Source organism: Amblyomma mixtum, chromosome 4 (genome assembly GCF_055824585.1).
Source record: "Amblyomma mixtum isolate Tamu chromosome 4, ASM5582458v1, whole genome shotgun sequence".
Lineage (NCBI taxonomy): Eukaryota > Metazoa > Arthropoda > Arachnida > Ixodida > Ixodidae > Amblyomma > Amblyomma mixtum.
Window position 1 is genome coordinate 95,753,722 of NC_143015.1, and position 23,098 is coordinate 95,776,819.

At 48.0% G+C, this 23,098-nt stretch overlaps 2 protein-coding genes across 2 annotated transcripts in view; one reads left to right on the forward strand and one right to left on the reverse strand.

The window, feature by feature from the left end:
* The window catches only part of LOC149347487 (uncharacterized), a 226,490-nt gene that overhangs the window by 173,804 nt on the left and 29,588 nt on the right, over positions 1-23,098 (reverse strand). The gene's annotated exons all lie outside the window — the stretch shown is intronic.
* LOC149347488 (uncharacterized) overlaps positions 1-23,098 on the forward strand; it is a 58,216-nt gene that overhangs the window by 18,251 nt on the left and 16,867 nt on the right. Inside the window, exons 4-8 of the mRNA XM_089586031.1 lie at positions 2,897-3,000; positions 6,977-7,054; positions 10,981-11,106; positions 21,153-21,302; positions 22,241-22,397. Coding sequence (XP_089442157.1) covers positions 2,897-3,000; positions 6,977-7,054; positions 10,981-11,106; positions 21,153-21,302; positions 22,241-22,397 — 615 coding nt within the window. The remainder of the gene's footprint in view (positions 1-2,896; positions 3,001-6,976; positions 7,055-10,980; positions 11,107-21,152; positions 21,303-22,240; positions 22,398-23,098) is intronic.

The following is a 23,098-nucleotide window of genomic DNA, read 5'->3' on the forward strand; positions in this document are numbered from 1 at the left end:
CCGCGGAGCAAATGGACGCCTTTCGCATTTTGCCTGCATTAAAACGCGGCCACCGCGGCTTCGCGCTGATTGACCGAACGCGAAATAACCACTGAGCTGATCATGACGGCTGCCAAAGCGCGCGGTATTATTGCCGCTGCTGAGAAAAATTATATTCTTTGAAGCCACAAGTTTTTTTCGTCGTATGCCGCAAGTGGCTCCTTACTCTCTGCCGTACATGATATGTGAGGTGCAGGCGCGAAGGCTTTATCCAATGAGAGCGTAAGAAAGAGTTTAGGAGAGGGCTTGGTGAACGGAAATCGGGAAAGTTTAGTGGCACTAAGTCCAATGGGGTGTTTATATAACGCTATTTACTGCTTTTTAGAGAACTGTCGGGCGGTCCTGGTGTCATGAAGGCGAGAAAGAAAAAATGGCTCAACTCAGCCGAGCCAGGATATACAGAGCGAATGCTCTGTTAAGCTTGCTTAAACACGGTTTCCCTTTGCCTCATCTTTAGTGTTTCAAGACTTCAGTGAAAGGAAATCAGGTGATGCAGCACGTTCCACAAATGCAAGAGCGAGTGTCCAGAGCGGCATGACCGCCAAGCGCAAGAGCGAATCACGGGACATATCACATGCCACAACTGGACAGGAGGAGTGGCCGAGCAGCAGCCAGCGCAGCGGCGGACGTGACTGCCAAGCGCGCTGCTGTGGCGTCGGCGAGTCACATGGCATGACGTCGTAGTCACATGCGGCGCGCGTCCCGTTCGAGGTCAAATCTAAGATCGAGTTGACCTTCAGGCTCAGTAAGAGAGGAGTAGAGATTTTCACTCTAAAAAGCAAAAAGCTAACAAAATGATGTTAACGACTAACATCATAGCGCCGGGCAAGGAAGTGACAAATCAGTCGTGTCGTGCAACTGAACATGAATGTTTGAAATGCTGGTTTTCCTGATTTTTTACTCACTGTTCTGTGTCACCCTATGCGGTGTGCATACTTACGCTTAAGGGCCATTACTGAATGGTCGTTAATCATCTCGTGCTTGTGCGTAACGTTAACTTAGTTATTTGTTGATATGACTTTCTAAATTATTTATTTTAACCCTCACCTCTTTGTTTCCTAGTTTTCATTTCAACCACCTCCTAATCTCAAAGAATTCGTTATGCACTTTCTCTGATTCCTCAGTTTTATCAGCCATTTGAGATAAGTCTGGATGAATTTTTCTCCTGTTTGATCTGCACCAAACTCTGGCCAATCCCTCACCGTGGGTGTGTGCCATTGCTTCAGAGGTAACAAGAACTTTTTTCACTCGTTCCGCCTTCGCGCTGTTGCACTCTTTAACTGCAGTCAGCGCACCACGGGTAGAACCACTTTCCTCGACCGCTGTAAACGACTCCACATTTTGTATTGTTGTAAACACACAATCGCGACTCATAAGCTCGGCGTCGATATTTTTTAACTAATGTCTAGTATTAGCGATTTTCTTCTTGCCTTGTCGGTATCCTAATTCCTTCCTTCCTTCCTTCCTTCCTTCCTTCCTTCCTTCCTTCCTTCCTTCCTTCCTTCCTTCCTTCCTTCCTTCCTTCCTTCCTTCCTTCCTTCCTTCCTTCCTGAATTCATTCATTCATTCATTCATTCATTCATTCATTCATTCATTCATTCTTTCGTTAATTCAATCTTTCGTTCATTTTTTTCTTTCCTAATTTTTTTCGCCTTCCTCTACCTTCCTCCGTCCATGGTAGAGAGAGGGTGTGGTAGATGGTCCTTGGCGATCACAAAATGAACAAGGGAGGGGAAAACCTCAGGTTGCTTGAGCCAACGTTTCGACAAGGGGACTTGTCTTCGTCTGGGTAAAGCGTTCATCATTGGCAGGGGCGATCACAAAATGAACAAGGGAGGGGAAAACCTCAGGTTGCTAGAGCCAACGTTTCGACAAGGGGACTTGTCTTCGTCTGGGCAAAGCGTTCATCATTCAACTTCATTCATCATTCATCGTTCAACTTCCGTCTGTCTTCTTTATTAATCCTTTCCTCTGTGTCCTTTTTCTTTCTTTCTTTGCAACAGAACAAAGTGTTCAGAGCGTGGTCGTCACGAGACGAGACGTTGAAAGCGAGTAAGTAGGTCTTTATTTTATAATCTTTCTTGGTGCAGTCCTTGAAACAGATTTAGTTGAGCCTGGCAAAAAAAATATCACTTACATCGGTGTAGGGGACTTAAATATGCGACGGTTATGCTTTGCAAAGCTATTTTTGTTTATGAATCTTGGAAATGAACGTTGTCAGGCAAAGGTTTGCTTATAATCGTTCCCAATATGGCCTCGCGGCAATCCCGAACCAAGCGGCCGCAGATTTTAGGCGTGCACAAGAACATTTCCAGAGCTGTCTGCGGATTGCTGGCTCGCTTCATTTTGACTCATCAGATGTGCATAGTTTTGCAGTATACTGTTGCATCTACACCATGCAACTGCATCTACATAGAAATGATGATGCTGATTTCATCTGTAGCGGCCTAAGGAGAGCATGACCAAAGGGCGCCATGGCTAGTGTATTTGGTCTCTTCCAGAAGAGTTGAAGGACTCGTTTTCTGAGCATTCCACTCTAGAGGGAGCCCAGCGCCCGGCCAGTGTAGAGTGGCCAGGGCAAAGCTTGTGCCTAATGGAAAATAACTGCGTAACCGGTAAAACTGTCAGTATGAAATTAAATGGGACGTGTGAGAAGATAAAAAAAAACATCTTTCTTCCGAACTTTCGAAAGGTTTGATGTTTCGAGAGGTAAATTCAGGGCGAACATATATGTATGCATCTCTAGATCGATCCCAAGGAAACACTTGAATATACTTTTTATCATGCTACAGATTATTTGGTCGAGGTGGAAGAATAATTGTTTCTAATTAAATGCTTCGCTTGTTCTACGACGCAGAGAGAAGGAAGAGGACCGACGGGTGTGCTTCATCTTGTGCTGCAACTGCTGCCTCTGCATCGTCATGATCATCCTGCTGTTCATGCTTATGCTCAAGTTCACGAGTAAGGAGACAGCCGCTGCTTGCTTAGTGAGGTTAAAATACGCAACCATCCCTGCTGGCTTCGAGCAGTTATCTCAAAGACTGAGCATTCTAAAAACAGCTGTCGTTCACAAGCACTTTGGTATACCTGTCTTAAATGGCAGCTTACACCAATAGGAGGGCGCGAGCACTCTTCATAGACACCACGGAGCAAGTTACCGAGCCTTTCCTCGCCTCGTAACCGCCTCGCCGACCCGTCTATTCATGGGAGCTCCCATGCACCGAAGGTCTGTGCGCTCTGTGATGTCAGTGCACTTTAAAGATCCCCAGGTCGAAATTATTCTGGAGCCCTGTACTGCGGCTCCTCTTAATTCCTTTCTTGTTTCACCACCTCCTGGATACCTTCGCTTCCGGTGCGGTTTGGGTGCCCACCGAGATGCGAGTTACTGTGCCACTTACTTTTCTCAAAAACCAATTTTCAGTTGTTTTTTTCTTCAACAGGAAAGAAATTGATACACTGTTTCGTACTTGGATGAATGCCTCAGCTTCTCCTTTAGGGAATGGAGGTAAGGGAGTTTGAAAGAAGGAAGAGGGATAGAGGGTCCTTAGGGAGGGTTGGGGGGCAATAAATTGGTCTTGACGAAACGTGAACTGCATCGTGAGAGCCGCTGACACTAAGAAAAGGAGAGCAGGGGCCTGGGAAATGCGGCGTGAAGCCCTCCGCATCATAACGCTTTGGTTGCGTCGTGGTTGCTCGCTGGGTGTTTACTGTGGGCCACGGAGATAGACGTGCTGTGGGCTCGGCTAATGAGGTCGGGAACGCTTGATCAAAGCCCGGCTACAGGGGCCGTGTTTCGATGGAGGCGAAATGCAAAACCAATCGTTTGTTGTGCTATCCCAGTGCCTGATAAACATATCCAGGTAGCGATAATTGAGAATCCTCGATTATGGGGTGTCTGCCCCTGCCTTCTTACAGTCCGTATGTGAGCCCCTCCCTCTCGGAGTGGTTGAGGTATAATGGTATATGTGAGACAGCTACTGCGCTTTTCCTTTCCTCAGCAAAGCGAAGTTAAAATTCGCTAGCTTAGCGTTTCGATCTTGGAGACGATGATGAAGCACTCAAGCTTCGGGGTGCTGCACGCTTCAGGATCGGGATGGGAAATGAGAGGGAGAAGGATGTTAAGAGGCGAGAAAAGGCCCATTCCTGCAGTAGTCTAGAAATCTACGTGATGGAAGCGCGCGAACTCGTTCTTATGCGAAACTGGGCGCACAGGATGTAACGATACGAAAGCCCTGTTTCGGCCACCATATAATTCGCAAGCAGGGCGCGATATGCCTTTTTTTTCATGTTTTTCCCGGTCTGTCGGTGAAAAACTCGATTATTTTATGCGCGAATCATGCGTGTACACCACCACAGCTAAATAAATAGCCAGGTTATAGTTGACGCCAATTCGATCCTCTCACAGTATGAAAAGTCCTTACTTCTGAATACTATGCCAAAAACGTACATTCCGCGGGGTTTGCCTCTGGCTCATGCATAGTACTCTGCATTGCACCACCAGCACTCTTGAGCTCATCCCTCCCGAGCAGAGGTACTTCCATGAGTGTTACAAGAGCACCATTGCGCGCTTAAAAAGCATCTCTTGTGAGCTGTATGTATTTGACAACGGGTGTACTCGACGCATGCTCCTGATGCAACCAGGAAAAGAAAGCCGTTTGAAGAAGCGTAGCTTGTTGGGCCAGTTGGTGCATGGTAAGTAGAAAACCAGCGGAAAGGACGCGTTCACAAGGTGGTTCATGGCAAAAGAGTACAGTTTCATGAATGGGACGCAAGTTGCCACATGCAAACTTCCCTAACTTAATAAATTGTCTTATTTATGTTTTGATAGCGTTTGTGGTTGCTCTCGCGCCCGTGCGCCCTGTTCTGTTGGCGATTCACCAAGTAAAGAATATTTCAGTTGTGTTCCAGCGTTGTCCTATGTACTTGTCCTCCTTGTTAACGCGTCCTTTCCGTTTGTTTTCTGCTTGGAAAGCCGTTTTTGCGGGATATTTTATAGTCTTCCAGGACTTGAAAAACGAACTAATTCAGCCTCTGGAGCATCAAAAAACTCGCCAAGTCCACCCGCTCTAATGCCTTCGAATGCAACCTCATGCTCGTTGGATTGCAAAGTTCCGGCAGCTCGATACTGTCGACTAGTTCTTTATCTAACATTTCCGACTACTCCAACATGTGGGTTTGACGTGCCACCGCACTTCTGTTGCAACTGACGCCGTGCTGTGTGTCGTGCCGAGGCGAGAACGATTACTGCCCGGAGGTGACAATATGATGATATACTGCACGTTATTTGACCCGCTCTCTTACTTTGCCTTCTTTTTTTCTACATACAGGCGGAGAACTGGAAGATAGTAAGTCGGCATCATTATCGTCCTTAACGTGAGCAAGAATTGTAACGCGGAAGTATGTAAAGTTAAGCGTTTGGTGATGGCTCATACTTGGAAAACAGCGGAGGCTATGACGCACTGAACGGAACAGTGGTCGTCCACTGTTTTCCTTCTACTTTGCCTTTTCCGGCGTTCTTGTCCCAGTTTGAGCAAGAACCCTGATTAGCCTGCTGCAGTGGCTAAGTGTCTGTGGTGTTCGGTTGCTGATTACAAGGTCGCGGGATCGAATCCCGGCCGTGACGACCGCATTTTATGTAGGCGAGACGTAAAGATGCGAATATGCTGCGCATGCCAGCGCACGTTCAAAAAACCCCACATAGTCTATTTTAATACAGAGATCTACACTACGGCGTCCCACGCAGGCAATATGTTGCGTCGGGACGTCAAACCAAATATACCGCTGGGAAGATGTCACCGTTGGCGCTTACTGTTAACAAACGTTGCGAGTAACTGCAGCGAAGGTCAACTTGGGCAACTCAATTCGAAACTAAGGCCTATACTGAGCCCCTCAAGATTAGTACATTTCCTGTCGGCCACGATACCGCACAATTTTTCGTAGTCTACTGGGGCTGCTTGTGCAGAGGCAGCTCAGTGGTAGTGGTAGCCACGCATGGAGGCACTACTGTGCTCACCACTTCGCGAAGCAGCTATCGCTCTTCGCTCATCGTAGCGTTAAGGTAACCAGCTTTAATTTCATTGACAAGATCTCATCTCTTATTCATCAATCCGTGATGTTAGTTTTTGGTCTTAATTCTATCCGCTCTGTCAATATCGCCTCTTAATTTACATTGTGCGCATGTCACAAACGTCGTCAAACGCATCAACAAGAGGATCGGAAGCATATACATAAGCGTAGAAGTAAACAAAAAAAAATCTAGGGCCACTTGGCTCTCATGGCAAAACGAATAAATTTTAGAATATGTGCAAGGATTATTTTTTTAGCGTAAGCACCATTTCTCGAACACAAACCTTGAAGGTCACGCTACGCTGCATATATTACTTTGAAATGGCTTAGATAATAAAAAAAAAACAAGAAAATTGTGGCGTAGGCGGCGATCGAACGCGGGCGCCCGGCATCCCAGTCGGCGACGCTTCCACTCCGCCAGGACTGTTCGGATGTTGGAGAATCAAGGCGCGTCAAGTGAATGCATATATATCTAAGAAACGTATCTTCGAGATATGTACTGAGGCGTGCATGAATAATTTAATTGCGAGCATGTAAATTGCAGATATCTCAAGGAAGCGATTAGCGAAGTAGGTTTCTGGTGAATTCCCTTCATGGATGGCGTACAGTCGCAGCGCCATCATGTGACACCCACTGAAACCCCAACACGAAGTATACCTGATGGTCCAGCAGATGGCGCGACCAAGCTTTCGCTCCAACTAACCAGGTTCAGCTGAGTTGATCTAATGCCGATTTTTTCTACGGGTGCACATGGTAAGACTTCAATCGTGGTAGTGAGAGGAAGGAGCGGCAACAGGACGTAATGAATTTTATCAGGTAACGAGACTGCGAATATACCTGCTTTCTAAAGCTGCTCATTTTCCTTCGTTAGGCGACAAGACCCTGAGCCCGAAGTATAAGCCGGGTGGGAATACAGGTGGCGGCGGCGGCGGCGGCAACGGCGGAAAGAGTGAGTACAACGAAACTTTTACCGAGTCCCAAGCACAGATAAACAAAACTGTGATCTTGTTTACTACGCTCTTAAAGAAAAAAATGCGATAGCATTTTGAAGTTGGCACACCAGGAAATATTTCAAAGGACTACCCAATTTCGGAAGCAACCTCGCCAGGGATAGTGGATTGAAGTGGATTAGTGGTGTTTATTAGGCGAAAATAAGTGGATTAGTGGTTGCAATCATGTGGGTTGGTGGGGATTAAGAGGTGAATTAAGGTGGGTTGGAAAGGATTAGTGGGTGGGTAAGGTGGAATAATAGGTCGGGTTTGTATATCGAACATGATTATCCAATGGACCCTACTCGAACATTCTAATCCTCAGATTTTTGAATTTTGTGGTGCTGCACGTCACGGCCCTGTCGACCAATCAGAGAATGTCTTCACGGAAAATATCAGTGGTGTTTGCGAGAGGGACAACCTAAATGGCATCGAATCAAACCCCCCGGCGGTTACCACACTCTGTAACGCAGAATTCTGCGACACTGGAGACTTATAGAATAGGGTGATCCCATTGGTTAGGGGAAGAGGGGAATAGCAGGGTGCCAGTGCGCAGACGCAGGACAATAGTGCCCCTTCGGTTACTGTCCTGCGCATTCAACCCTCCGCTATTCCGCTACATCCCTAACCGATAGGGTCACCCTATTTTAAAGGTCCCTATCTTAAGAGACATATCTGTGACGGTTGAGGCGGCGTTCACCTCGTTACACAGAGCAGCCCTCTCTAACTCCGAGGCACGAACACCGCCAGCTCAAGGTCATGCCCCTTCCAACTGAGGATGCCAGAAACAACGTAGCGCGATGAATGGCTCCAATCTTCTTTACGCCTTGTTTCTTCGTGTTACGTCTTCAATGAAAACTCCTCCGACGCTACAGAACCGGCAAACGCATCCTTATGTGCTGTCGGAGAAAGCAAGAAGATTCACGTTTTGGGTTCGTTGGTGGGTGTTCCAACAAACTGAAAAGTGGCCGTAGCGCCTTTGCCTCAGTGGTATTCTCGTTGATCAAGATGTGAAGGAGGGGAGTTTTAGATAAATTACGACCTCCGTTAGCGATGCTCTTTGATTTGAAGATTATCCCTTAATAGATGACGTCGTAACGAGAAGAAAGCAATATTGCGTTATATAAGCGCTACCCTTTCGTCAGAGCGTAAAAAAGAACACGCGCGTCCTTATGGTATATTGCATGCTTTCGGCAAGAATGATGTGGATATCTGTTGAACATCGTATGAACGAACACGAATGCCTACGAAGAGTTGGATTCAGTTGCGGGTGTCTACTCTAAAAGCGGGCGAAAAAGCTTCGGTCGAAGTCTCACCGAAGTCCTCGAATGCTTCGTGTGGAGACGGAACTACAGCCTGAGTTTCATGTAGGGCCAGCGCCAGCCGCTAGAGGCGCCGTTGTTTGCGCGAGTGCCATAAGCCGCCGTAAGACTCGCCCGCAGCCGTTATAATTCTGGTGGTGTTTCAATCTAAAGGTTCAAAAATTTCAGTGATCGCCTTTATAGCTCAGCTCTGAGCAGTTAGTTTTCAAGCGTAATCTGTGGCTTCCATCAAACAATGACTGAAAATAAATGAGCAACGCTATCAGCGGAAGAATGCCTCACCAGAGCACATGATTTTCGTTAAAATCGCTGCTCAGCTTTTGAAAACTCCATGTTGCTCGGCCCAAAATTCTCAATACGGCAGGAAACATAGAGCACCCATTGCGCGAGTAAAATATTTCGAGCGAGAAATAATTCGAACCACAGGGCCCTTTGCACGTCTCCTGCCTTCACTCAACTCTCTCATACCACAATACGAGCTTCAGCTGGTAACAGCTATTTTTTTCGCGCAAATTAAAAGCGGGAACGTCGCCATGGTTTGTATTCAGTACTTGCTTTAGGAGCAAGTGGTTCACGATCAGCATGGTATCGACCAGTAGTGAAAACTGCGTAAACGACACTTCTATGTTTAAGTTTACCGGGGTTAACGTCCCAAATCGACTCAGGTATGAGGGACGTCGTAGTGAAGAGCTGCGGAAATTTTGGCCACGTTAAAGAGCCCCAGGTGGTGGACATTTCCGGATCCCTTCACTACGGCGTCCCTTATAGCCTGAGTTGCTTTGGGACGTTAAACCTCCATAATCCTAAACCTAACTTCTTAGCTCGGCTGCGCAATGCGGTTTCATGTGAGCCTTCTTCAGTCACTATTCGTAGTAAACTTCAAACTACTAAGATTATTCTCAGCGCTGTGCATGTAGAATTTAAGCTCTGTTAAATCTGTAAAGTAATCGAAAGCTCTGTGGAGTCTCCAACTAGGGAGGAAAGGTTTTTGGGTATTGGGATGAAAGGAAATGCGAGGTAACTGGCTGATATGAGGTACACCCTAGTCTCACTGCGAGAAAGGGGGTTAACCGGGCGGAAGATCAAGCGGGTGTCCAAAATTAGCGCAGAATAATAAAAAAGGCAAGAGCGCCAAGCTATATTTACGATCCCAGGTGCGTTGATTTACGCTTACCGGTGAGGAGTCGCGAAATTCGAATTTAGAAAGTTTCAAGGCACTCGGCTCCAGTCCCTTGCGACTGTCCAGCTGTACTCCTTAGCTCGCAAGCTTTCTTTGGCGGTGCTGGATTTGTCGTTTTGTGGCGCGAAGGTGCGCTTTATTGATTAACATGGGACACAGCCGGCGACTTTACCAGTTTGCGGGAAAAGTCAGAAGTTTGTTCTAGCGCACTGACACTCGACAGTGGCGCCGCATCGAAACGGTTAGAAGCATCGCTTAGAACTTTAGAATTGTTCATTCCAAACTTAAGACAGGAAGCTAGCAAATTGCAGACACAATAAGTGGGCAAAAAATAAAGCTAGAAATTATCATTTAAACTTCAACTACCCGTCGTCTGCCGTTGCAGCAGGAGACGTACTCACGCACGATTCGACAGCATCTTGAGGTTGCTTGCTAGAAACTGCATGTCACGACGTCATTTAAGCTATTGCTTTAATGGTGGCGACCGTCGGGCGTCTGTAGCCGGAACTGCATCCACGCATGTTAAAAAGGGCTCGGTGGGGCCCTACGTTCTCAAGAAATTACATTACATGAGCTCAGAAAACAAGAATAAACGTCGAATTGCAGCGTTACATTTCCAGTGAGGAGGATTGGTTGTCTGTCGCTATGGCGAAGAGCACCTCGGACGATGCCCTTTTGCAGGCTGTAGCACCACAGCTTGGTAGCTTCGAGCAGCATATCAAAATTCTCCGTAGCTTTACGGTGAGGTTTGGTGGATATTTAAGAACAGTGAAGAATTCCGGTCTCACAAATATCTGAAGTGCATTCCGGATACAAACGTACAGCCTTGGCGAGAGAAAAGTCTTAAGGCCAAAATATTTTCCCTTCAGCCGCATAACAGCCGTGATTACACTGTTAAAGTCCGAATGACCCTGGAATGCTAGTAGATGGTTTCTTCTTGTGGTAGAGATCGAAGCTTTCTGCTTGTGCTCAGAATAATCCGCTACCCGCAGCACTCTAGGAACGTTCATTTCGCTGCAACTGAACGCTAGCTGTGGCCTTAAGACTTATCACCAAGACTGTATCTCGGCTTCGACCCCTGGGACAAGGCCGCGCAACCATTTCTGTGTGACGGGTTATAGTTAGTGTACCAACGCGTTTACGTACTACCTCAAATAGATCACTCTGGCCTAAGTCGGAGACTGTGGACATATGTCACAGAGCGATGCCCTCAAGAGCGTCATTCTCATTTGTTTGTTCGCAGTAACCACAAGCAATACCACTTCTAGCGGTAACACCGGCCCCCCATTCGGTAACGGCACCTCCAACACCGCCAACAGCAGCCATTCAGACGCTACCGGCAGCGTGTCATCTACCGATTCCACGGGGATGTCACCTCAATCAGGGGGAACGCAGAACACGACGGGGCAGGACATGTCGTCCTCGCTGGGGTCGACGTCGGACAGCGGAGGCGGAACGTCGGACTCCATGACGTCAATATCTACGCTGGATTCCTCGTCATTCTCCATGAGTACGTCGTCGGTTTCACTTTTAATAGAAAAGTGCAGTGTAGTGGTGAGATGGCTTTCCTACGTTGGAGATTAAGAAAATGTTGTCGCTGCGCTCACTATCGTCAAACAAATCACGTTGATTGCTTCTTCGTCATAAAACACACAACCGGCGTCTGTATTTGCTTCATTAGAACTGCCAGCGACGCCATTTTATAAATGTGCAACTCTGTGAATCCGGGCAACACGCTGTCCGGGAATCCGGACAGCGTGTTGGGCAAACTTAACTCATGGTCTGAAAAAAATTCCCTACTAATAAACACACGGAAAACAAAGGCGATATTTTTTAGAGCTAAAAATGTTAAATGGGCAGTACATACAGATTTAGTATTGGGTGGTAATATGATAGAAATAACTAATGTTGTAAAAACACTTGGCGTTCACTTCAATGAATTTATGCTGTGGGACTACCACATCGAGCAAATGGAGAGTAAGCTAGCTCGCGTTGTCGGCATACTCAGAAGGTTAAAGTGCATGATACCTACTAGGACAAAACTTGTTATTTACCATGCCCTCTTTGACTCCCATGTTAAATATTGCCACTTGGTCTGGGGTACAACGACGCAAACTAATATTCAGAAGGTTTTGACATTACAAAAAAATGCAGTCAGAGCAATTGCGGGTGCCACATACTTAGCACATACGAGTGCTCTATTTGCAAAATACCGCATTATGGATGCAAGGGTTATTCATCAGTACCGTGTAATTCAGCAGTACAAATCTCAGGTACATCGTGACACCACATTTTTTGCTGACCTTGCGAATCTAAGGGAAAATACCGCTGTTCACAACAAAAGACACTACGAATATTGGTATGTACCTTGTCCACGCACAAATTACGGTTTTCAAACTCTCAGGTATGTGTTGCCATCTTTCCTTAATAGTAACGCTTTCACTAATCAATCCATTCTTTCCGTTTCATATAACGCTGTCAGAAATATGTTCTTACAAAAGAATGAATCATATCCAACTGTAAATAAACAAAGTGTCCATGTGCTGTGATTAAACTATCATTTGCGTGTGTGTAACAGTACCGAGACTATTCTGGTGATCTGTTATGAAGATATTGTACATATTTGTTATTTCATGCATTCTCTTGTTATTGTTTTACTGCTGTCTGTCATCGCCGTGCCAAGCCGCCACGGGAGATGGGAGCTTTGTCAAGCCGCGTGCGCGGCTTTTTTTCCTTTCTCCTCAGCCATTGTACATGACTGAAATAAATGCACTGAACTGAACTGAACTGAACAAAGGGCTTTCAAATGCGTAATTTTGACCTTCGATATTGCGAACGAGAGTGATGATTTATTTAGTTATCTTTTTGTCGAAATTCAAAATTTCGGCTGACCTTTGATGTTGACGGCTGGAATTTCGCAATTAGTTCTGACCCTAAAATTAAAAATAAGAAAGTCCATAAGATAGTTCTATCACGTACATTAGAGAATTCTATCACGTACATTATGTCCACCTTGCTGTACAATCCACCTGCACAGAGGGCAGCGACGTACCTCTCACAAGTTTTTAAATACCATGTGAACATTAAGAAAAATCACGCGGTATATCTACGGTCCCGTACAGCATACACTGCGTAAGTCGACCCGTTGGTTGGAGCAAATGCGATCGCTATTATCCAGCTAATCTAGTCAGGAAACAGATAAAGGTCGCAAAGGTAGCCTCGATAGAACTTCCTAGTAAAACAGCGCGAACTACGACGGACAAGAACAAGGAGGACATGGAACAGCGCTCGTTCCGTGTCCGTCTTGTTCCTGTTCGTCGTATTTCGCGCTGTTTTGCAAGAATGCAGCTGTACCAACTCGCCCAAGTGAACGTTCAGTACAGAACCCATTAGCTTCCATCGAACCTGCAGGAAAAAGGAAAGCAGAGGAAATGTGCGGTGAATCCATCGTTAATTGCAAGCGCAGCCTGTGATAATTCATTTCCGCACGAGCACCGCCCCAACAGGTTGCGGTGTATCTACACCTGCTTATAGCACGTTGCGGTGAATGTGGAGAAGGTTAGTTCGAGTGCCATACAACATGTGCCACTGGACACTCATGACTCAAATTTCGCAGAAAACATCAGGTGCAAAGGCAGTTGCGTACATGCTCGTCTCACCTATGCATAAGGACTACTTATGTGTCTCACTAACCAGGGAAGAGTCCGTACGTTCCACACAGAGCTGTTTGTATAACAGTACATGTTGCTGGGCTAGTTGGTGGAGCATTGTCTAACAAAAAGTAAAAACAGCGCTAAATTTAGCACAAACCACACAGAAAGACGGGTAGGATGGTTGGAGTCACGGTTGGTGGTTGGAGGACGGTTGACACTTCTAGTCGGCGCCCGTCCTATCCGTCTTTCTGTGTGGTTTGTGTTTAATTTAGCGCTGTTTTTACCTTTTGTTAGACAGCTCTCTGTATCCGCCGTACAAGCTCAATATAGTCGGCAAAGACCGTATGACGCCTGCATACTCTCCTAATACAGCCGTGCGTGTACACCGCGTAAATTACTCAAGCTGCGCAAGGACATGGGTATCGGCCGTACAGAATGCTGAAGAAATTTTGGAATGTTCTGCCTAATAAACAGTTAATAAGGATATCTTTCTCCCACACTACAACATAAAATGCCAGACCTTCATTCTTCCATACTTACTTTATTAATTAAACTGCGCATCGCATGCGGGAGGTGGAAAATGGGTCTTTGACACCACTTTGGGCAAACGAAAATACCTTGCGCCGTAAAAATTCATCATCGTCATAATTAAAGAGCTCAATTTGTCCTAAATATCATAACAAAAAAGTTAACTGAAAACGAATATTTATTGCGAAAGTGGCAGAAAACATAGTACAAAGTATTGGGACCTACACCGATGTGAAATATTTATGGTCCAGCTCAAAACATTCTCCAGAACGGGCTTTCCTGCACAGCATCCGTTGGCTATGCAGTCGATGATATACGGTGTTGTTTTCTTATGCTTATTTCACTGTGTCTTAGTTGCCTCTGTCCTAATGTTTTATTCCGCTTTCTTATTTACAGCTACAACAACGACACGTCGTAAGTATTCTATCCAGCATATCAGTATTGCATCCAATATATCTTTGCAACCGAGCATACTTAGTAACACGTTCTGCTGGGCGAGTTGGTTCATCTTGGTAATGTAAAGGCTTTTAGCGCAAAACGACTAAGAAAGGACGGGGACAGAACACAGACACCTATCCCCGTCCTTTCTTAGTCGTTTTGCGCTAAAAGCCTTTACATTACCGAGTATACTTAGAAATGCCTAAAATCTCTATCGGTGTGCTGTGTGCGCGTCATTAAAACTGCCATGAATAGCCCAAATCATTGAGCCAACAGTCCAATCCCATCAGGTAGACTGCGCATGATCACGGTTTGTGGCGGCGACCGAAATGCATGAATCCCCACTGTTACATACGAGGTAGCATGGTCGTGTGCCGGAGAGGGAATGAGGGACGTCTGAGACGAGGCTGCTGGAAAAAGACAATGAGAGAGGACTTTATACAGGAATTTACATATTTACAAGTGAGCTGCAGGAACGCTGCAATACGACAGCTCATGAGGAGACCATTCGATGACAAAGAGCCCTCGGCCATGCCGCTGCCGAGGTTTTAAAGAGTTCCCTTCCCTAGGGTCCCTAGATGGGGGCCGGGCCTGCAGGGGAAGGAAGTTCTCACTGGCACCAATCACAGACACACACGCACTCACTCAGTCCCGAGGGATCACACCCCCGTCACGCGATGGGAGAGGGGGAACGATGCCATCCACGTAGCGCAGACGCCGGAATGTCCATCAGCGGCGTTCCCGCGCATTTCGAACGCGCGTTCACACTCGGTGTAGGGGAAACGCTTGCTCAACCGGGCACACGGACGCGGCTTCCGTGGCAATCCAGGCGCTCACCCAATGCGCGTCTCGGGGTTTGTCGGCGTTTCGCTGCTGCCATGTCGTTGTCTTCCCCAGGGCGAAGGCGAGACGTAACAGACTGCCCCGCCGGGGGAAGCAGATCCCGATGGACAGGGGACAGCATCCGCTGTCCGGAGGGATGTCACTTGAGGCTGGTCTCAACTGGAGTCGGTTGTCTCTCGGCGGTTCTGGAGCTCAGCGCACCCCGAAGGCTTCCTTTGCATGTGCAGGTTCCCAAAGGGCACGGCAAAGTGACTCGTGCTCCTCTAGCGTTAGAACCACGCCGAAAACCCAACCGCTCAGTCCGCAAGCACGACACAATCCCCACTAAGCAATGCCAGGCTCTTTCCCTCTTACAAAGTCAATTAATCCCTGGGAGTAGTCCAGCAGCACTCAGAAAACTCCCACAGATCGGCACATTACACCACAAAGCGCATCTCAATTTAAAACAATAAACAAAACCAATAGGCTCAAAATCCTATATCAGGAAAAAAAACCACCAGCAAACTGCAACTATGATGCTGATTCTTGCGCTAGGGACCTCAATTTAAGCTATCGGCCTTACCTTTGAGACTCCCCTTTTTGTGATGTAATCCGATTCGTAATGACCACAACATTTCATTCTGCATAGCAGCATACTGCCGTCACCTTGCATATCCCCGCAAAGATTCGCTCAACATCGGAGCCAAAGTCACCTTAATTTCCCAAATTCCAAAAAAATCAAGCGACTCCAGGCGCTTATACTAGTGGCCTAATGGACCGTCTGCCTAGCACTTCGCGTTTTAACGGACGCTGCTACACATGGGCACCACTAGTGCATTTTTCCAAACAATCTTTATCAAAAGAAACGCTTTCAATGCAAACAACGCGTCGGAAACCTATTCCTGCTCAAAACTTTTTTTTTCTGCCGAACTTTTTGTCTGCAGGAATGGTTTAAAAAAGAAAAAGCAAACAGCAGAGACATCCTCGGAATCCGCTGCTAACGAGCCGCGCGGCGGCTCAAAGGGGTCGCGTATTCTTCAACCGCGCCCTGCGCGGTCGCACACCAACAGTGGCTTCAGCAGCCGACAATTCACAAAATTCGAAGGGCTTAACTCTGCTTCGACACCTGCGAGCCACAGACGCCACGCGACATTGATTTGTTCCGCACCCCGGCCGCGTGTCTCTAACACCTGAGCCGCGTCTGAACAGTTGAAAGCGAGGGGTTGACGGTCGCGCATGAAGGAAACGCCTACGAGAACTCCTTTCTTGATTCGGCAATGTCCTTCGTCTGGAGCGCGTTCTGCGGCGTTCTTTCGTACGGTAGCTGTGCGGGCTTCTCTGTGGCCCGCTCCGAGTTCTACGCGTCCTGCTATCGCAGCGTCGCCACAATCGGTCAGATGGCTTTCGCGCGGTCTGTATACGCCTAACCAGTCTGGCCCTAGTGCGGTGCCTGTCGTATATGGAGTGCCACGGTGACCGTCTCGGACGAGTACACTGATGGCCGGCCTTTCTTACAATGTGCTCGGCCCGTACTTCGTCCGTTCTCTCGAGAGCACACCTCGGTCTGGCTCTCCCTTCGCATGGCCGCCTTCAGGAAACTTCCTTCGCAGATCGACCCTGCGCGTTTCCCTTTCTCGCGGGGCACTCAGCCTTCTCATCCGCTTTTTGACTCAGCAGCGAGCCGCCTTTTCTACTAGAATTCGAACTATCGGCTCGCTCTTTTGACGAGTCACTCCGTGTCGTAGCACTTAAGTGTCCCGACTGCCCTTTACGTTCTGCTGGGCATAACAACTTGCTCTCCTGAGGCTTGCTAATCGATCCTACTACCCTAACGCTCTTCCCTGGAACTTGAACTATGTGATGCTGTTCGGCGAACGTAGCGTTATTGTTCTGGGTACTACCTTCTCGATCGCAGCAATCAGCCTCCTTCGCGGAAAGTGCATGCTTCTCTGGGCTCAAAACCAACGCATTGCCCCTTTCCTTATTTTTAGCAGTGCCTACATTATCCCCCGAGCCCTCACGGCTGGCGGATCTGCACTCTTCCTCGTTGCTAGCCTTAGTGCCTACATTATCCCCCAAGCCCTCACGGCTGGCGGATCTGCACTCTTCGCTAGCTTTTCGACCGAACTCATCGGTCCTCGCTGCCGAAGTGGCCTTTCTTTCCTGGACCAAACCTGTCCTATGCCGCCACTTCTGCACAGCACTCGTGTCATCCGGCGACAGAGCGGAGCGTCTAACTCGGTCCCTGACACTATCGCGGTGTAGCTTACCACCGTCAATTTGGCCTTCCAAATCTGCCTCCGCGGGAATACGAAAGTATCGGAGGAGCGCACTTTTAGTTATTGCATAGTTGTGGGCATCCTCGTCAGACCACCTCGCCCAGACATTTCTGGGTTCACATGGGAGGAATCCCATCAACACAATTGGCCAATAACTCTGGTCTAGCTGCTCCTCCATGCAAATTCTCTCAAAATTTTCCAGAAAAGTTCTGAAATTTTCGCCTTTTCCGAAAAAAACTTAAGCGAGTGCGCGCTCTCAATCCTCTGATCGCGTTAAGTTCACGCGTGAGTTCCCGCATCTCTGTTTCGTATTCCTGTTCCCGCAGCTTTCTTTCGCGTTCCTGTTCCCGCTGCTCTCTTTCGCGTTCCTGTTCCCGCAGCTCTCTCTCCTTAATGGTCTCGAGGCATTCCAAAAGCTCGTCATCTTCAGCCTCTAACGCAAGAATAGCCTTCAGCAGTTCTGGTTTTCTGAGTTTGTCTGATACCTCCAGACCCAACTCTTTCGCAAGCTCCAGTAACTTTGGTTTGCGCAGCGTCTTCAAATCCATGGCTGTTCCGAGTGCTGCTTCTCTACTGCCCGCTATTGTCTTGCTGTAACTAACCCAGCAGCAACGACAACCCAATTACCAGCTCTGTTCCTGACACTAACAAAAGCCTGGCAAAACTCAGCAGAAGAAAGTCCCGCACTCACCAAACCTCGCAGCCAAGAATCCAGCGCAGTCGTTCCGCTGCAGGCAACCAGTCAACACACAGGGCTCGTTGCACTGCCCCCGACTCGCCGTTCTGCTGCTCAGCGTCCCGTTGTCCGCAACTATCCGCTGGCGTCCGATGTTTCGCGTCCCACCGCTGCCACCAGTTTGTTACATACGAGGTAGCATGGTCGTGTGCCGGAGAGGGAATGAGGGACGTCTGAGACGAGGCTGCTAGAAAAAGACAATGAGAGAGGACTTTATACAGGAATTTACATATTTACAAGTGAGCTGCAGGAACGCTGCAAGACGACAGCTCATGAGGAGACCATTCGATGACAAAGAGCCCTCGACCGTGCCGCTGCCGAGGTTTTAAAGAGTTCCCTTCCCTAGGGTCCCTAGATGGGGGCCGGGCCTGTAGGGGAAGGAAGTTCTCACTGGCACCAATCACAGACACACACGCACTCAGTCACTCCCGAGGGATCACACCGCCGTCACGCGCTGGGAGAGGGGGAACGATGCCATCCACGTAGCGCAGACGCCGGAATGTCCATGAGCGGCGTTCCCGCGCATTTCGAACGCGCGTTCACACTCGGTGTAGGGGATGCGCTCGCTCAACCTGGCAGACGGACGCGGCTTCCGTGGCAATCCAGGCGCTCACCCAACGCGCGTCTCAGGGTTTGTCGGCGTTTCGCTGCTGCCATGTCGTTGTCTTCCCCAGGACGAAGGCGAGACGTAAGACCACCCACTAGCCAATATTCTTTTATGGCTGAGGCAACATATAGAGACAGCTTCCCAGTATGGACGCATCGTAGATTATTACAGATTGGTGCATTTTTCCCCGTTCCTCCAGGACACCTTGCGCCGGATGTATAAAAAAATTCCTTCAGAAAAAAAGTTACGAATTGAGACTAGAGACTAGAATTCATAACGACGCAAGCAGCGTGGGCCTAGGTGCCGTCGTCGTTCAGAAAACAGATGGTCTAAAGAATTTAATCATACATGCTAGCTATTTCCTGTAGAAGGCCGAAACTAACTAATTGGCGGCCGTGAAGGATTGCCTCGCCTTAATCTGGGCTACATTAAAATTCCGGCCTGCCTGCATGGACGACCATTTAACGCTAGCCATCGTCACGCACTGTGCTGGCTTGCAGATTTGAAGGACCCCTCCAGTCGCATTGCTCAGTGTAGCCTGCGCGTCCAGAAGCTCGTCATCACCGTCGTCTACAAGTCTGAACGCAAGAACAGCGACGCAGACTGCCTGTCTCGAGTCCCTGTCGGCAAGCGGCCGAATAAGGACAATTAAGACATTGTTTTCGAAGCTATAAGCATAAGTAACTGGGCACAACACCAATGCTGAAACCCTGAGTTGCAGTGCCTCACAGAGTACGCGGAAGGCAAGCCTTCATCCTCCGGACTGTTCAAGCTTGGATTACTCTTCTTTTGTTGTCTTCAGAACTAAATCCGTGCACCTAACAAGACCACCTACCCTGCAAGCTTCAGGAAATTCTACAGGTTTCCCACCACGACATAAAATGTCGCCATGTCGGCTTTACTCTTTCCCTGCGCCGATTTCAAGACTAATATTAGCGGCTCCGTATCTCGTCTGACGTGGCACACTGCGTCAGGAGTTGCCGTAGCTTCCAACACTGCGAAACGTTACCAATCTGATTTCTACAGGCAATTCAATCACGACCGAGAGCTTTCTAGCAGATAAACATTAACCTACTTGGCCCCTTCCCCACGTCGACATAAGGTAAGAATTGATTTATAGCAGCAACATACTACTACGCCTAAAAGACATCCCCTGCTCCGTGGTAAAAGAACAGAGTGCAAAATTCTGCGCGGGCATTCGTAGTAGACTGACGAACCCGTGTGTTGCTTACGCCGCCGGCGAGTGATTCAGTTCTTTTGCGGGCGCAAGTCAGCCCAAATAAAGAGCTTGGTTTGCAAGGCTTGTTGTTGTCTTCCTGACTGCTGGACTGCCGTCACTACAACGTGACAATATACTCCTTCGCCACGATTCTCCGATATTCTCATCACAGACAGATGAAATGTGTTTATTGGCGCACTCATCCAAGCAATCTTGCTGTGCAGCGAAACTAGCCAAAGGAAGGCGTGCGCGTGTCATCCACGAATTATTTCGCTAGACAAATGATTAAACAAAACGATCTTCAATATCCTCGCTTTGTATGTAGACGTCGAACACAAGGCCTCGTATGCTATCCCTCCCTACGGGGAGTCCACATTAATGAGACCAACTAGGCTCGTCCACGGGAAGGCAGCCATGACCATGCTCGACGTCATGCAAGGAAATGTCAGCCACGAATACATCCTCGACGTCGTTGCCTGGCTGCAGCGTGCGGAAGAAGCCCATCGGCTTGCCGAGCTACGCATTACGATAACCAGTGCACTGACACCCAGCGCTGCAATACGGTGGCGCCGTATGGTCTACAAGCCATGTGAATGTGTGTATCTCAATGCCAATTCGCCGCTGCGGACTGACTGAAAAATTTTGGGGCTGTATTTGAGGCCATCGGCTAGGTGAACTGGAATATGAAGTCATTGATGATAGGGCAACAGATACCTGACGGCAACGCGCAGGCCTTGAAATCGCGCATGTTGATTGAGTGCCTAAAGTCATAATGCGCGCTCTAATATGAACATCAGTGTTTGCATTTGCAGTGTTTATTTCTCGTGTCTTTCCTTTCAAGCATTATGCCGATACTTCTTTAAGGGGGAGGAAATAGCGCGAAGCTTTGCAATGGTTGTTTGCTTATAAGGTCTAAGGCGCCGTAAAAAGCCGGCGGACCCTAAAAAGTGAGGTGTGTTTTCGTAATGTTTTTATTGCGTACAGAATGAAGCGAAATGGAAAGTAAAGAGGGAGCCGGCCGCGAAAAGAGCTATCAACTATCTTAAGCAGCTGAGCTGCAGCTGTCAGAAGGCAAAGGGACAAAGGACAAGATAAAGAGACGAAACACAGATGCGAGGTCCCGTTTGCAGGGACAAGTTGGATGCAGGTGGTACAGGACGAGGTTAATTGGAGATCAATAGTTGAAGCCTTTCTCCAGCAGTGAACGTTTCCGGCCTGTAACCATGACCATCAACACTGACCGCATATTGCTCTTTTTTTTTGTGCTTCGACAGTGCCGTGGAGGCTGATATGCGTGTTCGAGTACCTGCAGTCTTCGCTGTGGAAGAAGACTGACGTGTGCACCGATTACGTCTACATCCGGTTCTTCATGTACTCCACAGACAAGAGCAAACCACCTCAGTTTGTCTTCAAGCAGCAAAAGCGTGAGTAAAGCCGTTGAGTATCAGTGTAGCGTAGCGCCTGCGTCTCTCATTAAGCGTGAACATTTCAGGGCAGACTGGCGTATATGTGTGGTCGACGACACTTTTAGAGTGGTTTTGGTAAACGCAGGGACCTCTTCGACGAACGAATGCAATACACTGTGGCGTTATCTACTAAGAGCAACTCACGGCATTACGCCGTAATGCGAGGGCAGTGACTCTTTTAATGTTATATTATTCACAGGCACAGCTTTGTATGCCACACTGGGCGAATCCTGTCGTCGTCGATGACTTCCGCGTTGTGCTTTTTTTTTCTTTCTCTCTTTATATCTCTCGCCTGTTTATTTCGCTGCGCATATCATGACGAATGCGTTCCTTACACGGAAGGATGAGCAACCGTGCCTACGAGTTACTGACGCCTGCTTAACACCCCTCCCTTCCACCGCCTCTCTGCGGTTTTTCGCTCGTCGTTCCGTACTTCTAGCCGCGATAGCAACCTCTGTCTCACTCAGTTAGTGCGCTGATGGACGCTAGGCGGCGCTAATGCCCTACGGAACCTGCGCGGGAAACTCCCGCGTAGGTTATTTGTGTGCTCTTTTAAGAAAAGGGGCCGGGGAAATGTAACCAACAGATCCGGATTGAAGAAGTAACTGTTACCAAGTCATGGTAATTCGAACTTCCGGTTTATTCGAACGGACGCTTTGCTGCCATCTACATCAGGTTCCTTATTTTATTTACTCAGTCTGCTCATAACGCGAACACAGTGAGGGACCCTTCGATTCCGCATTATCAAGCTGTGAATATATCGTCATCGTTTTCTGCAATGAAATTTCTACTTAGTGGTTCAGGTTGTTTTGCACAAGTTCTTTTGATCCTGTCCCGAGGCCACATATACGTGGCCTTAACCTAGCTCTGTTGTCCTTCACGTACGCCCCTCGCAGTGAATAACATCGTCAACATGTACTACGACAACACGCCGGCTCTATGGCGGATGTACAACAAGGGCCAACTGGACGGGCGCGTGAAGGGAGCCATCATGCGCTTCAACGAGAGCCGCTGGCACCTGGGCATGTGGGGCGCCACCTACATCCGGCTCGTGTGAGTGCACAGGGCCAGCGTCGGTGATGAACATGCACAGAGTAGCTAAACTTTCCCTCTTACAACAGTGCTGTTTCTTTGTGTAGCCATCATGGTGTTTGCAGAAATTGCCGCAGGAGTTTTGGGAGAGCCGCTTGCATTTCGTGAGAGCCTTTGTGAAAAAACAGCACAGAATGAAGACTTATTGCCTCAACAACCCCTGAGATTGAGAAAATTTTTACCTGTTTGAACACTTCTCTCTAACAGTGATGATTTCTGGTTTAGGATATGAGGTTTAACGTCCCAAAGCGACTCGGGCTATATGGGATGCCGTAGTGGAGGGCTCCGGTAAAGTCGACCACCTTTGGGTTTTTTAACGCACACTGACATCATACAGTAGATGGTCCTCTAAGATTTCGCCTCCATCGAAATTCGGCTGCCGGTGCTCGCTAGACAACCACTGAGGCTTAGAAAAAAAAGTTAGGGGGTATCAGTTGGATTGATGTGGAGGAAATGCTGATTTGCCTTTGAGCTATTATTAGTCATTTCAGTTTTTGCTGAGTCATTCTTAGGTCAGCCTCTGCGTCCTCTTTCCCACAAAGGGAGACTTATCTCTATCCACCTGCCACCTTCCAATTGTGGCACGTGGCAGGTTGAGAGAGGAAAACGCCCATAAACACTACTTGCCACCTTGCACGGTTGTTAAATGCAGGCTTCACACT